Below are 16,961 nucleotides of genomic sequence, written 5' to 3' on the forward strand. Positions count from 1 at the left end.
TTGAACCCACAACCTTTCAATCCATGGGATGATGCTCCAATCAACTGAGCCACACTGGCCAGAGCTGCAATTTTTTTTTAATGGGAGTTCTCAACCGTAACTAATTCTAACATGAGTCGAGGCTGAGAAACACTAAACTACAACCGGAGGACATGGCACCATGGAAAGGAGGCAGAGAAACTTCACTCAACCTCTCTCACCCTTCTTCTTTCAACAACTACTTCTACTATATCTATTTTTAGGAAGGAAGGGAGGGAGGGAGGGTGGGGGTGGGGAAGGGGAAGGGGAAGCGGAAGGGGAAAAAACAATTCACGACATGAGCCAGAGCAACTAAAAAAAATGAAGGAAAAGCAAAAGCGCAGAGTCACCTCAAAGGGGCTGCCTTTTTTCCTGTCCAGATGTGTGTTCTTAGGCCTCTTACTGAGAAGCACCACACATTTAAATATATGTGACTTGTCCAAGGTCACCAAAAGATACTCTCTGTAAAGAACCAGTCTCTCTTAATCTAGGAAAGGTCACCCAGACAGCCAATCGCCATAAGCTTCAACACTGAACAAGAAGCAACTCTACAAACAAAGCACATTTCTTTCACAATGATTTCAGCCCAAGTAAAAGGACCTTTTCCTATATTTCCTCTTATTTCCCATATTGTTTACTCTGACACATCTGTATTATTAATCCAAAAACCCTACATCTGACAAAAAAAAGATTAGGCCAAAGATACTCTGGCTGGGTAGCTAAGTTGGTTAGAGCACTGTCCCAATACCCCAAGACTGCAGGTTCAGTCCTCTGTCAGGGCACATACAAGAGTCAACTAATGAATGCATAAATAAGTGGAACAATAAATCAATCTTTCTCTCTCTCATCAATAAATTTAAAAATTCAAAATAAAAAAATATATATATATATACAACATTAAGCCAAAGACAAGTAACTTACTAACTTGTTAGATAAGCACACACATTTTTTGCAAAGTAATCAAACAGCACTACATATGAATTAAGAAAAATAAGAGCAGTTTATATATATTATATGACACTAATTATTTGCCAAGGACTATGCTGATTACTGTAGACAATACAATCAGGCAAGTAGTGTTATTCCCATTTTAAGGATGAAAAAATTCAGGCTGAGAAGTTAATAACTTGCTTACTGCGATTCACACCGGAGAGTCTAAGTTGTGGGGCCAGATCTGTCCCTGCTGCTTTTCCAAAGTCCACATGTAGACCTCTGTATAGGGATGCAGTAATTATAGGCTCTCCAACGTGAATCAAATTGGGGGGAAGGTAGAGAAACCTATTTATCCCTTTCTAACTCTAAGATAGTGCAGTTCAGCATTACCTCCTTCATGATAGACAATCTCCTTTTCTCAAGAACAGAAATTTCCGGTTTCTGCTTCTTCCATTTTCTCTTCAAAGCTTTTTCTTGGAGTTCCATGTGCACTAATGCTCTATTCTTTGATTTGTGTATTTCATGACGACGTATCTACATAGAAAAAAAGGATTATAAAAGAATTTTTCAGGAGCAAGAAAGTTGCCTATTCAGACGGTAGGACACTCCAGGGAAGTAGAATTCCTGAAGCAGAAACAGAGATTCCGAGCCACCACCTATGAGCTAGAGGGGAGTAGTTCATTGAAGTGACTAAGGAATAAAAGCAGATATTGGCTTAACAAGTACTCTGTTTAGAACTATAAATATAAACAAAACCAGCACAGCATCTGATAAAATGTACTGCTGAGTTTTCACCATGTAAATAAGAAATCAGTTCATTAAAAGACTAACAACCAAATACTACATTGGGATTCTGAGTCTCAAAAACCAAATGAAGATGACATTTTTAAGACAACCAAGAAAATTTGAATGTGGACTGAGAATTAGGTAACGCAAAAAAAATATTACTTTTGCTAGGTGTAGAAATGGCATTGTGGTTATATAAGTGAATGTTTATATTTTTTAAAATACAAACTAAATATATAGGCACAATATGACATGTTCTCTGAGACATGCTTTAAAATGCTTCAACAAAGCCAGAGAAGGATATGACAAATGAAGACATTATTTAAAATTTTAATAATGTTGTATCTGGGTGAACAGTATATGGGAGCTCTTGGTAACTTTGCACTTTCACATGAGTTTGAAATTTGTCATAATAAAAAAATTCCATCAGTCTAGCATCATTATCCTCAATGAACATTTAATGAGCTACCAGGATTAAGACTCCTAGGTACAGAAAGATGTAGAAGATACGGCTCCTATCCCTCCAAAGCACTAATAATCTGCCCGGGGAAACTGAGCATATACAAGATCAACAGTACGCATCAGATGGCATACACTCGATGCCTTACTAGGCCTTCAAACTCCCTAGAAAGGTATAATAATCGAGACAGCGTGGTACTGGAATAAGGACAGACATAAAGATCACCGAAACAGAACTGAGAGTCCAAACTAAGCCCTTATATTATAGACAACTGATTTTCAACAAGGGTAGCAAGAAAACTCAAGAAGGAAAAAACAGTCTTTTTAACAAATGGTACTTGGAAAACTGAATATCCATTTGCAAAAATAAATAAATAAATAAGGTTGGACCTCTATTTCACACTAAATATAAAATTTAACTCAAAATGGATCAGACACCTAAACATAAGAGCTAAAACTATAAAACTTTTAAAAGAAAACATAGTGATAATAACCAGAGGGAGTAGGGGTGGGGCAGGTAGAAGAGGGGTAAATGGTGATGGAAGGAGACTTGACTTTGGGTGGTGAACACACAAGACAATACACAGACGTTGTATTATAGAACTGTATGCCTGAAACCTATATAATTTTATTAACCAATGTCATACCAATAAATTCAGTAAATTTTTTAAACAAGGAAAGTATAGGAGTATATCTTTGTGAACTTGCAGTTAGATAATGGTTTCTTTGTGCTTTTAGTGTCTTAGGTATGACACTAAAAGCACAAATAACAAAAGAAATATTAGATAAACTGAAATATTAGATGAAAATTTTTATCTAAATATTAGATAAAATTTTTTTAATTTTAAAAAACTTAAAATTTTTTTTTAATTAAAAAACTTTTGTGCTTCAAAGAACATTGTCAAGAAAGTGAAAAGACAACCAAGAGAATGAGAGAAAATATTTGAAATCATTTATTTCATAATGAACTTATATCCAGAATATACATATACTAAAAAAAAAACTCTTACAACTGCACAATAGAAACACAAATAATTTTAAAATGACTAAAAGATTTCAATATACATTCCTTCAAAGAGGATACTATGGCCAACAATGACCAATAAGCACATGAAAAGATGTTCAACTGCACAACATCATTAGTCACTAGAGAAATGCAAGCCCAAACCACAATGAGATTCCACTTTATACCCAGTAGAACTAAAGCCAAAAAGATGACAATACCAAGTACTATACTAACAAGTGATGTGAAGGAACTGGAACCCTCAGAAATGCTAGTGAGAATGTAACTGTTACAACCACTTTGAAAAACAGTTTGGCAGTTCCCCAGGAAGTTAAGTAATATGGATATCACTGGATGTATCAATTCCACTCCTAGGTATTCACCCAAGAGAACTGGGAACATATTTTCTTAGATAAAACTTATACATGAGTGTTCAAAGCAGCATTGTTTATAATAATCAAAAAGTGGAAACAACCCAAATGTCCACAATGGGCAAGTCCATAGAGCCATAAAGTAGATTCATTGTTGCCAGGCATCTGGTAAAGGTGGGGGTGCAGAATAGGAAGTGACTGTTAATGGGTATAGAGTTTTTTTGGGAAGATGATAAAAATGTCCTATAATTAGAAAGTAATGTTGGTCGCCTAATCTGTGAATATATTTTAAAAATCAATAAACTATATACTTTAAGAGGGTGGATTTTATGGTATGTGAATTATATCTCAATAAAGCCATGTTTTTTAAACTATATGTAGTAGAAACTTTTAAAAAGACTATGATGAGGAAGCAAAGTAAGAATTAGACAAGTAGTAAAGTAGGAAAGCTGTTCGAACTAAGGAAAGTAGAACAAATTTGGTCTCAAATACGGACATATACACAGCCTGCCCAAGGCATAACTTACCATATTGACTAGACCAGTATATTTGTACAGAGAAGTAAAGGTAAATAATGCTGAAGATGTCTACAGATAGGGAAAAATGACAGATTTGCACAAGGCAATACTGGACTACAGAGATTTAAACTATTGGGTTGGCCAAAAGTTCATTTGGTTTTCCTGTAAGGTGGCTCCAGCAGCACTTAGTTGTCTTTAACTTCATTCAAAACAATCTTGTTAGACTGTATTGTGACAGCTGTCTTATTAGTGTGCGTTTAAAAAAATTATCAAAATTGATGAATTTTTGTATAGCAGTTTTAATACTGAAGATGGGAGAAAATAAGCAACATTTTTGGTATATTATGCTTTATTATTTCAAGAAAGGTAAAACTTCGCTTCTGCCAAGATGGAGGTGTAGGTGGAAACACTGCCTCCTCACACAACCAAGTTTAAAGACAACGAAGTTTTAGTAACAAACACACAGCTAAAACACAGAAAATTGAACTATACGGAAGTCCAACAACAACAAAACCGTTCAGCCAGACAGGTAAGAGGGGTGGAGCCAGCAGTGGAGCAGGGTAGGGCAAGAAAGATTCCCCAACCTAGGCACTCGGATAGTAGTGGGTGGATCCCATGTATGGGGCAGCAATGGGTGGACTCAGTGAGGGCGCAAGGCGGCAGGCTGACCAAGGTCACACATTGGTGTGCAGATAAACCAGCAAAGGAGTGAGCAGTGAGACAGACCACACAGGCCCCAGCAGCGAGAACCAGCAGAGGACCGCTATTGCCCCTCTTTGACCCCACCCCCACATAGAGCATCACAACCCAGCGACCTGGGCAGCCCTACCCTGGTGAACACCTAAGGCTCCCCTCCTCATACGTAACAGGAGCGAAAAGACCACAACATGACTCAAGAGTAACTCAAAGCCCCAGAGCTAATAACTCTAAGTGACCAAGAGGTAGCCAACCTATCAGATGCACAGTTCAAAACACTGGTGATCAGGATGCTCACAGAAATGGTTGATTTTAGTCACAAATTAGAGGAACATATGAAGGCTAAACTAATTGAAATGAAGGGAAATGCACAGTAAACCAACAGTGATGGAAAGGAAACTGGGACTCAAATCAAAGGAGTGGGCCAGAAGGAAGAAAAAGATGACCAAACAGAAAAATATGAAGAAACAGGAATTCAAAAAAAATGAGGAGAGGCTTAGGAACCTCCAGGACATCTTTAAACATTCCAACATCCAAATTCTAGGGGTACCAGAAGGGGAAGAGAAAGAGCAAGTGTAAAACTTATTTGAACAAGTAATAAAGGAGAACTTCCCCAATCTGGCAAAAGAAATGGACTTCCAGGAAAGCCAAAAAGCTCAGAGAGTCCCAAAGAAGTTGGACCCAAGAAGGAACACACCAAGGCACATCATCATTACATTAGCCAAGATTAAAATGAAAGAGAGAATCCTAGAAGCAGCAAGAGATAAGGGGACAGTCACCTACAAAGGAGTTCCCATCAGACTGTCAGCTGATTTCTCAAAAGAGACCTTACAGGCAAGAGGGGGCTGGAAAGAGGTATTCCAAGTCATGAAATGCAAGGACCTACATCCAAGATTGCTCTATCCAGCAAAGCTTTCATTTAGAATGGAAGGGCAGATAAAGTGCTCCTCAGATAAGATCAAATTCAAGGAGTTCATCATCACCGAGCCCTTATTATATGAAATGTTAAAGGGACTTACCTAAGAAAAAGAAGATAAAAAATATGAACAGTGAAAGGACAGCAAACTCACAGTTATTAAGAACCACACCTAAAACAAAAGCAAACTAAGAGGACAGCTAGATCAAGAGTGGAACCATAGAAATGAAGATCTCATGGAGGGTTAGCAATAGGGGAGTGGGAGGAGGAGAAGGGAAGAGAAGGAGGGAGAAGGTACAGAGAATAAGTAGCATAGACTGTAGGTAGAAAATGGATAGGGGGGAGGGCAAGAATAGTAGGGGAAATACGGAATGTAAAGAACTTGAGACACGTGGTCATAAACAAAAGGGGGAAATGGTGGGGGAGGAGTGTGCAGGGGGGAGGGGAATAAGGGGGGAAATAGAACTGTAATGGCATAATCAATAAATATATTTTAAAAAATGTAAAAAAAAAGAAAGGTAAAAATTCAACTGAAGCACAAACTAAGATTCATGCAATGTACAGAGAAGGTGCTATCACTGGTCAATCATGTCAAAAGGGGTTTGTGAGGTTTCATGCAGATTTCTCGCTGGATGATGCTCCCCAGTCAGGTAGACCAGTAGAAGTTGATAGGAATCAAATCAAGACGTTAATAGAGAACAATCAACATTATACTACATGAGAGACAGCTGACAAAATCAATAAAGTTATTGGTGAAAATGAAAAAACTGTCTTTAATTTCATAGATAAACTAAATAAACTTTTTGGCCACGCCAATATAAACCAAACCTATCTAGTGAAATTCTAATACAGTGGAACTTCAGTTCTCGAACTTGGTTAAACTTAGTTACTTCCAGAAGACTGTTCAAGAAGAAGTTTGTTTGAAAACCGAACCATTTTTTTCCCATAATAACATAAATTGAATTAATTGGTTCCAGACCCCCAAATGATTCTGTTTTAAACTTTCTTATATACGGTACATGTCTACTGTACTGTTTAATCTAAAAATAAACATTACATGTAAATGAAAATTTAACAAAAAGCAAATGGGTCCCCTTCCAAAACAATGTCAGATAGCTGTTGTTCTACGTTCTTTCTGTCTTTTGTCTCTTTGCTTCACTAGAACTTCCTTCAGGCTCACTCAGCCTCTGGCTCACTAAAAACCTATCCAATAATGTTTGTTTTTGCCTATATTTTAACACTTGCCTGATGTGAAACAATGCATTCTCAATGAACAAGTATATTGCATGGTTACCATTTCTCTGTCAGGGTGCTATTTCTCAATAAAACTTGGCAATTCTCCCCATTTCCCAAGCATTTCTTTGATTAGTGAAGTAGGAATATCAATCCTCCCTTCCCTCTTCTCTACTTCTTCAATCATAAATTGCACAATTTAAGTTTGAGAACAGACATTCCACTCTAACAGCATAAAAGGGTTGTCCTGTAGAGCACCAATAATTTGTCTGACAACAGAGACATTTTTTCTGTGAATAACTTGGTCGAGAACCAAATTGTTTGAAATAAGATGTTCAAGAACCCAGGTTTGGCTGTTCGAGAACCTGAGTTTAACCCTGGCTAATTGGTATTTTAGGTAAAAAATGGGAAGTCAAGAGATATAATTTTTTATTTTATATTGACACACGCAAGACTAAATATAACAACTTCCAGGAAATAACTCTGGTTTCTACTCTGAAGTTTAGAAACCAACTATCAAATAAACACTAAACAAATCTTAACTCTTGATATTAAACTTACCAGATCTTCAGGTGTTGCCCGATGAACTGTTAGATCATTCACAGTATTCTGCAAAAAAGACAAACTTTCTTTAAAGAAAAAGCTTTCTCATAAAATATTTGCATTTACTAGAGTTTTAAAAGTAGGATTTTAAAGTTGTTCACTTTTGCCCTGGCTGGTGTGCCTCAGTGGACTGAGTGCCAGCCTGCAGACCCAAAAGTCATCAATTTGACTCCCAGTCAGGGCACGTGCCTGGGTTGTGGGCCAGGTCCCCAGCTGGGGGCGTGCGAGAGGCAACCATCAATGTATTTCTCCCACAACAATGTTTCTCTCTTTCTCTTCTCCCTTCCTTCCCTTCTCTCTAAAACTAAATAAATAAAATCTTTTAAAAAAGAAGTTATTCACTCTCTTTGTGTACTTTTCTTGGAGACAAATTCTCTTTAGGTTAAAAAACTATTTGAAATCAGTTTTAGCTTTTATTTCATGACATTAGTTTTCTTTTTTGTTTTACATGCCAGATAGATTTCAGTTAAAAGACTATATTGAATTAAGCATGCTGGTCTCCAAGAAACCTTTCTTTGAAGAGTTAAGAGGCTTGATCATCACAATTTAACAAGATGAAGTTTCTACTTTAACTCGAATTAATAAAATTATTATATGTTTATACATTATATAAAGTAAATATATTTAAGTTGAAATAAAATGCTAGTTTGTTATTTAAATTTCTTAACTATATTTTTTTCACATTCTCCAGAAAGTTATATAATACCTATTAACAGATATTGTTCATTTGTGTGTCTTTAGGTGTGAGTACGTACTGGATTTTTGGTGTCCGTATGTACTAGATTTGAAGACAAATTCAAATTCCCAGGACCAAAAAGTCTTTCTTTTCAGGAACCAGTATTCTCAATTTAAATATTAATATGGATAACTTATAGGTGTCTTATAGAAAATAACAGCCTATTAAGTGTCTTACGGAAAATAAGGACTAAATTCAACAAGCAGGTACACATTTTATTAAAAACAATGAATAAAAGGGGGTAGTATATAATTCAAATAAGTATAAGCTGGACTCATAGTTTTCAAACTGTATTCCATGGAATGGAGCACTGCTAACAATTCCTAAAACATAAAATGTGATCACTATAGAGAGATTCAATTTGTGACCATTTCAACACCTTAAGCACGGAACCTATTATAAGAGATGGAGTTTCTATAATTTCATGAAATGTGAAAACAGTCACATAAGTAAAAAGGCACAAAGCCAACATGGCAGGGCTACCACACTGCACAACTCGGGGAGGTGCCGTCAGTATCCTAGTAAATGTAAACAGCACTCTCCTGGGACTGTGCCGCCTTGCACAGCCTGGAGAGCTCCAAGCAGCAGTCCTACAATTTGGCCCTTTCCAGAATGACTTCAGCCACTTTTTTGTACAAATTTGGCAAGGCAGGAAATAAAACAACTTAGAGTTTTACACCTAAGAAAAATATACAAAACTGAGCCTGGTGAAATAGCTGTTGGTGTATTCAAAGACTTTTTTGGCTATACTTTGTATTTACCTCAAGGCTTTCTCTACTAAAACTATTGCTCCTTTCATATTCATTTAGAAAAGCACATGATACAACTCTAAGATCATGAGGATTATTTTTAATAATCATAATAGAACTGAGGCATATAACTAAGTGATATGCTTGGAATTAGTTCTCATGGGAGAAAATATAATTTCATTAATAATATTGCCACTTAGAACAATGTTCTTTTAAAAATGCCTTTAAATCTAATTTACAAGCCATTTCAAAAAATCTCACTTTTTATCAAAACAATATTATTCAGTTTATCTCTCTTTCTTCATTTAACATTCACTCCAAATGACTTACAACTACTTTCAAGTTCAGTCTACCTTCAAAAACCATATTTTTCCAGCACTGGAGATAAAAAGTAATTAAGAGAGGTTCTGATACAATTTCAAATGATGGGTTCCAATTATGTTTTCAGCAATAGTAGCAAATCAGAATAAAAACCAAACTTCCCAAAATAGCCACTCTGTAGGGAACAGTATTTATGTCATTGTGTGCATTTTTTTCTCTTCCATCAGTTTCATTACCTTAGAATCACACCCTGATAAAAAATATTTTGTAGCTAATCAGATGGCAAAAAAGCAAATTTAAACACAGAAGCCCCTCTGTTCCACTTCCAAAGACCATCAGTTTGCTCAGGATAATGGGCTAAAATGATTGGTCACAACCCAGAAGATTTCAAGTCTAAAAGAATCTCTGAGATCCAAACTAGAAAGCAAAGGCACCTAAAGCCCTGCAGGTACGGCTCGGTTGGAGCATTATCCCACACACCAAAAGGTTGGGGGTTCAATTCCCAGTTAGGGCACACACCTAGGTTGCAAGATCAATCCCGCCCCCTCTCCCTGACAGTTCAGGCACATTGATGTTCCTCTCTCACATCGATATTTCTCTCTCTCTCAAATCAATAAACATATTTTTTAAATAAAATAAAAAGCCCCGTGGTCCAAACCCAAATACCAGGCTGCAGAAGATAAAAATCCCCTTGATAATACCAGGCAATAATCAGGATGGGAGCCATGGACCAAGTCCCAGGTACCTGAGACTTGTCTTTTATCTTAAGAGAACCTTTGTACTGCAAGTGACCAGCCTCTGAATATGACCAATAAATAACTTGAGGGGTAAGACAGCAATGATCATCTACCTTTTCAGCCAAAAACGCCCCTCATGTGATTATGGCATCACTGGCTGCTATGGGGAAATATAAAAAATGACCCCCAAAATTCAGACATCAGTGACACAGGTCAGCTAGAGTGGTCTTCTTAAAGCGGCATGTTCTCAAAGTAAAATGGGGGCACTTTTTAAAAACATACTACCGAATCCCGTAAGATCCCAGCTCTTCAAAAGTAGAGGTACAGCCTCAACTCCTGTATCCTAAAAAGCACTCCTCAAAGGATTCTTCTCTTCCCCCTGAAACCTAGGATGTAACATGCCCATAAACCTGCTACATGCTGAGCCGCATCCGATACACTGTCCCAACCCACTAGGGCCTGTTTAGTACACCTGTTCCTCCAGAGTACCGTTACATTGCTTCTTATCCCATAGACTTACATCCCATTCCTGCTTCACTGGTGTTTTCTTCTTCTTGACTTTCAGTGCTTTCCTTCCCCCTCCCCGAGGACTGTAACGGTTCACTCTGACAAATGACATCTAGGAGTAATAAGCATATCAGATTTTTAAAATATAGAAAACCTAGAAATTAAGCACCATCACAGGGGAAAAAAGAGATCGAGGAAAACAAGTTTTAAAACATACGGAGAAAAATTTAAGCATGATGAAAGAAACAGACTCCCAAAATATTTGGTTCTTTCATTTCACAATTAATAGAAAATGGTGATAATTAACTGATTACCATGATAGAAAGGGGTTTTAAAGCAATAATTTGTTTATTTGCTTAATAAAAAACTCTAGGAATGCAGATATTATGAAGTAAAGCAGAGTGCTAAGACTCAGTTATATGGTTTGTCATCCATTATATAAATTCACAATTAATATAGAAAATGTCAGTCACATGCTAATAGTACGAATGCAAGAGGAGCAGGGCAAGAGAGAGACGGCATCTTTTTTAAGCTAACACTCAAATCACCATTAGACACATATGCGCTTACCATAAATAAAAGCGGCTAAATTTGAGAGAACAAATAAGTTCTGATACCATTTCTAGGATATTTTTCACATAATACTAAATAAGGGTGATTACCGATACTCAACTGGACTTTGGAAATGGCCAACATTTGCTCAGCACTCTTAAAATAGTAATGCTAAGGACACTGGACTAAACATTATATTTACAAAGTTTTGAAAAGACTCATAGTCCCTGAACACTAGGACATAACTCCTGTTCCAGAACTTCTTTATAAACCAAAATAATGACAGAACTTTCCACCTGACCCCCATACTCTAGAATTATCCTAAAACAAAGACTCTAGTATTTTTCTTATGCACATTTAAAAAAATCATTTAGTCTACTCTAATAAAGATGCCTAATGCAAGTGTTTCCCCCATTTGCCCTCAGTCCTCTTTGCTCCCTGTCCTATCTCTTGTCAGTCACATACTTTTTGAACACGGTATCTCATTTCAGGGTTTACAATCCAGTAAAGGAGATAAACCACATACAATTTAGATCACATTTCAGTTTTATGGTGGGGCTAGTGACGATGATGGCGACCAGGACAGTGGTGGTGGTGATGGCGACAGGTAACACATACTGAGTGCTTTCTACAAACTAGGCACGGCTCTACTCTCCTCCCACATATAATCTCCTTTAACCCTCACAGTAATCCCATGAAGTACTTACTATTTTTACTCATTTTAAAGACTAGAGAACTAAGATACAAAGAGTTAAACCAACGATGAAGGTAATACACTAAGTGACAGAGTCATAAATACCATTTTAAAAAACATGGAATGAAGTAGAAGTCCAAACAAACCCATACATTAATGGTCAGTTTACATCCAACAAGGGTGCCAAGAAACAATTCAACAGGGAAAGAACAGTCTTTTCGATCAACAGCGCTGGAACAACTATGTATCTTTATGAAAAAAAAAAAAAAAGAAGTAGGGCCCCTACCTCACAACATATACAAAAATGACTTAAAGTGGACCACAGACTTAAATTTAAAAGCTAAAAGTATAAAACACCTAGAAAAAAACATGAATGTTGGGTTAAGGAATGTTTTCTTAGGTTTGATGCTAAACGTACAAGCAACCAAGAAAAAATAAATTGGACTACATCAAAATTAAAAACCTGTGTGCTTTTGCCCTGGCTGGTGTAGCTCAGTAGATTGAGCACGGGCCTGCAAACCAAAAGATCGAGGTTTGATTCCCAGTCAGGGCACATGCCTGGGTTGCAGGCCAGCTCCCAGCAGGGGCCAGTTCCCAGCAGGGGATGCAAGAGAAGCAACCATACATTGATATTTCTCTCCCTCTCTCCTTCCCTTCCCTTCTAAAGATAAATAATTTTTTTAATTTAAAAAAAAAACCTGTGTGCTTTATCAAGAAAGTGGAAAGACAACCAAAAGAATGGAAGAAAAATATTTGCAAATTATGTATCTCACAAGGAATGTGTATCCAGAATATATAAAGGATTCTTAAAACTCAAGAAAACACAGATAATCCATTTTTTAAAATAGCTAAGGGATTTGAATAGACATTTCTCCAAAGAAGATATTACAAATGGTCAATATGCATGTGAAAAGATGTTCAACATCATCTGTCATTAGGAAATTGGAAATCAAAACCATAATGAGACCTCACACCCAATCAAATGCTTATAAAATGGTTTCCAAAAAGATGGAAACAACAAGCATTGGCAAGAATGTGGAGAAACCAGAATCCTCCTATATTGCTGGGGGAATATAAAGTGGCTTAGCTACTTTGGAAAACAGTTTGGCAGTTCCTGAAAAAATTAAACACAGAGTCACCACATGATGCAGCAATCCTAATCCTAGAATTGAAAACATATGTCCACACAAAAATCTGTACATGAATATTCATAGCAGACAAAAAATGGAAATATTCAAAACCTTTGATGAATGGATAAATTTGAATAAGTAAACTATGGTACATTCCTACAATGGAATATTATTTGACAACAGAAGGAAAGAAGCAATGATATATCGCGTGACATGGATGAACCTTGAGGGTATTACGCTAAGAGAAAGAAGCCAGAAACCAAGGGTCACATACTGTATGATTCCATTTACAAGAAATATTCAGGATTTACAAATCCACAGAAACATACAGTAGATTAGAGGTTGGTGGTATCTGAAGGGAGAAGGGAATGGAGAGTGACTGATAATGGACACGGGGTTTCTTTGTGGGGTGATAAAAATGTTCTGGAATTAGATAGTAGTGGTGGTGGCGCGTCACTGCTCTATGACTACAGTCATCCTGCCTTATCGGAATGAAACCAGAGTCCCAAACCCCGTGCATACTATGTTTTCTCCTACACATACATACCTATGATAAAGTTTAATTTATAAAGTAGGCACAGTAAGAGATTAACAATAACTAATAATAAAATAATTATACCAATATACTGTAACAAAAGGAATGTAAATATTCTGTCTCTCAAAATATCTAGAAGTTTCATTTAATATTTTCAGATGGTGGTTGACCACAGGTAACTGAAACACAGAAAGTGAAACCATGAATAAAACGGACTGCTGTACACTAAAAGCCTCTGATTTGTACACTTGTTGGTATGTGAGTTATATCCCAATAAAGCTGTTATAAAAGTAGATGTGGGGAAAATATAACAGTTGTTCAAAAAAGGGTTTCAAGTGTATTTTACTCTGTAACCACTTAGATCTTCATTTATTCTACGGAAACAAAAAAGAGTATCGTGAAATGTCAGTCTATCTAATGAACTATGCATCCATTAAAATTATATTAAAAGAATATTAATGGTACAAGAAAACACATTAAGAGTATAAAAGTTGAATGTAAAACTGCATCATATAGTATATTCTCAGTGATGTTAATATATGTATTATACTCCGTCTTAGGCAAAAAAGCGACAGATTCTCTCCCGCTGGCCTTGAAAAAGCAAACTGCCATGTCACGACTGCCTCTGCAAAGGGCCATGTGGCAGGGAACTCAAACGTCTGCGCAGCCTCCAGCAGAAAGTCAGAAGCCAAGACCCCCTTGGTCAAGCGGACGTGGGGGAAACAAATGCTGCCAACAACCTGAGTGAGGCAAACCTGGCAGCAGACTTTTCCCAAGTTGAGTCTCCAGAGGAAACTGCGGACCACCAACACCTTAACCACAACTTTGTGAGACCCTACACACAGTCTCCAGTTAAACCATGTCCGAACTCCCGACCCACATATGCTGTTAAGATGAAAAGTGAATACTGTTTTAAGTCACTAAGTTTGTGGTCATTTGTTACACAGCATAGAAAACTAACATACTGGCCAACTCTAAATTCCAGCCTGTGTATGGTAAAATCACAAAGGTGTAGCCAAGCTGCTGTCCCTCTTCTGGACTTCCTTTCACCAGCCTTCATAAAGAAGAGGCATATTTCACCAATTCTGGTTACTAAGCCCCAATTACACTTCAAACTTTTGCAACATGGGGAACACCTCTGGACTGAAAAGTACCGTCTTGAACATCACCAATAATGGTGACCTCATTTTTCTTAACCCAGGATCAGACTTTGTGGTCTCCTAACAGATTTTGTGTCACTTACAGAAACCAGGTATCATAAAAGAGCTATAGTTTACATGCTGACATGTGAGACTGGAGATATTCTGATGTTTTACAAGTGCTAAGGAGTCAAATAATTAGCACAGCCTAGAAAATCTAAAATATTAACAGGTTCCTAATTACTAAAAATATTGCTCCCTTCTTATTTCTCAGGCCTTTCCAGCTCTACAGACCACCACTCCTGGAAGTCTCCCCTCCCTTGGCTTCCACAACACTCTTTCTCCTGGTTTCTCTCCTTTTCTTTTCTCCATTCTCTGCAGGCTCTATTGGCCTCTCCTCAGAGAATCAAGACCTTCACCCAATTCTATACCAGTGCTCTTGTCTTCCCGCTGGAGACCATCTCTCTTCACCCTGTAATTGTGCACACCAGGCCCTGGCTGCACACTGAGATACAATAGTAAAGAAGTCTCATACGGTGCCAGCTCTCACGGAGCTGTTTTAGATCACATCTTCCCTCACTGATCTCACCCACTCCCTTGCAACAAAGTTATGAATGCATTAGGCACACAAATGAAATGAGTCACAAATCAAGAATTCATATCTTTCCTCAAAACATCAAATGTTCATTTCCAACTTCCTTCTGTGCACATCTCCCAACTCAGAGTCCAAATACAGCTTATTTCTCATTCCGTCCTTACTGCCAACCTCTAGATCTGGATATTTGATTGGCTTGCTTAATAAATGCTGAATTCAGCTCAATCTGCAAAATTACCATTCCTCTTGATGCTCCTCTTCCCTTAGTATCACCTTCTCTTTCTTCTTGTCTCACAACCAATCAGATACCAGAATCTATTCTTTCCCTGAAACACCTCCCTTATCTGTCCCTTCCTCTTCATCTCTGCCGCAAATGATTTTGTCCAGGCCCTCATTATTTCTCCTAATTGATCTTCCTTTCTCTCATTCACTCACTCACTTCATCATTCACATATAATTTTGGTTAGTATTGTCCCCACACACCAAAGTTGCAGGTTAGACTCCAGGTCAGGGCACATACAAGAATCAACAAATATTTTGAAACCACATGCCAAGAGCCAGCCACCAGATACAGCAGAAAGTAGTCTGCACACTCACAGAGCTTACACTTTGTAAGACCACAATTAAATGAATAATTGTAATAAAAGGGAAATGTGTGAAGTAAACTCAGTGTCATGGAAATACCTCACTATACACAGTAAGAAAAGCCTGCCTCTTCTCTCAAATTACCCCCAAAATGTCTAAGCTGAGAGCTGAAGTATTAATAAAAGTTAGAAGAGGGTGAAAGAATGCTGGGCAGGGGAGGGGGCTTAAAAAGTTGTGAGAAGTTCAGTTTGACTAACAAAGATTTCCGATGATGAGAGGCTAGAAAGAGAATGAAAGAAAGGCAGGGTCCAAATCACGAACTTGCAAGAAAGTCACTTAAGGATTTTAAGCAAGAGTTATGATGGGATTTAGCAAATCCACTCTGGCTGGTAAAAAACTGATCAAAGAAAAATAAGTCCTCTTTCCAAACACCGTCCCTTCAATAGCTATTAACCTGATAAACGACTAGAGTACAGCTCCAAAGAGTTTCACAGTCCTCGCCCTTCGAAGAATCCAGCTCGGCTTGGCACTCAGAGCCTCTCTCCCCCGCCCCCGTCCCTTCCACCCCGTGAGGCCTGGCCTGGTTGCCCTTTCTTTCCAGTCTTTTTCCTCTCAAATCTCCCACACACCCTAAAACAAAGATCTCGCTTTCACATAAGGTTTAACCATTCTTCACGCTCTGTTTGGAACACCCTTCAGCCTTTCACTTCCTTCACCGGCTGAACTCCCAGTCACTCCTCAAAACTCGTTCAAGCGGCGCCTCCTCCGGACAAACTCTGACCATCCAATAGCATTAAATTACCCTCCCTGTCCGCGGTACACTGGCCAGTGTTTCTCCCGCTAGACTGTAAACTGCTTGGACGCCATAATAGGTCCCTCTAATTTCCAGCTCTGTGCACAAGTGCCCGAAAGCGGCGCGTGCTAGACACAACCGCACCCAGGCACGCCTCCTGAAACGCACAGACACCCTCAAAGCAGACTCGTGGGTGCGCTTTCTGTAGTAATGATCCGTGAAGGCTACGGGACTCCGCCTTTTCATCACAACCTGCTTCCTTGTTTCCCGACTGCTGCTTTCCGCCACCAAACAATTCAGGCACCAGAACAGCCCAGCCCGCCACAGGTAAACGCAACCCGTGGCTTCCGGG

At 38.1% G+C, this 16,961-nt stretch overlaps 1 protein-coding gene across 2 annotated transcripts in view; it reads right to left on the reverse strand.

The window, feature by feature from the left end:
- The window catches only part of SPICE1 (spindle and centriole associated protein 1), a 62,756-nt gene extending 45,795 nt beyond the window's left edge, over positions 1 to 16,961 (reverse strand). The window contains exons 1-4 of one of the 2 annotated variants that reach the window (XM_053663124.1): positions 11,665 to 12,024; positions 10,600 to 10,698; positions 7,495 to 7,542; positions 1,342 to 1,485 (exon numbers count right to left, since the gene is read on the reverse strand). In XM_053663124.1, coding sequence (XP_053519099.1) covers positions 1,342 to 1,485; positions 7,495 to 7,542; positions 10,600 to 10,698 — 291 coding nt within the window. In that variant the 5' untranslated portion in view covers positions 11,665 to 12,024. Of the gene's footprint in view, positions 1 to 1,341; positions 1,486 to 7,494; positions 7,543 to 10,599; positions 10,699 to 11,664; positions 12,025 to 16,861 lie in introns of those variants that run through there. The other variant, XM_037136889.2, reaches the window with a different exon arrangement.

This window comes from Artibeus jamaicensis, unplaced genomic scaffold (assembly GCF_021234435.1).
Source record: "Artibeus jamaicensis isolate MK-2021 breed Jamaican fruit bat unplaced genomic scaffold, CSHL_Jam_final contig_3126, whole genome shotgun sequence".
In the NCBI taxonomy this organism is placed as follows: Eukaryota; Metazoa; Chordata; class Mammalia; order Chiroptera; family Phyllostomidae; genus Artibeus; species Artibeus jamaicensis.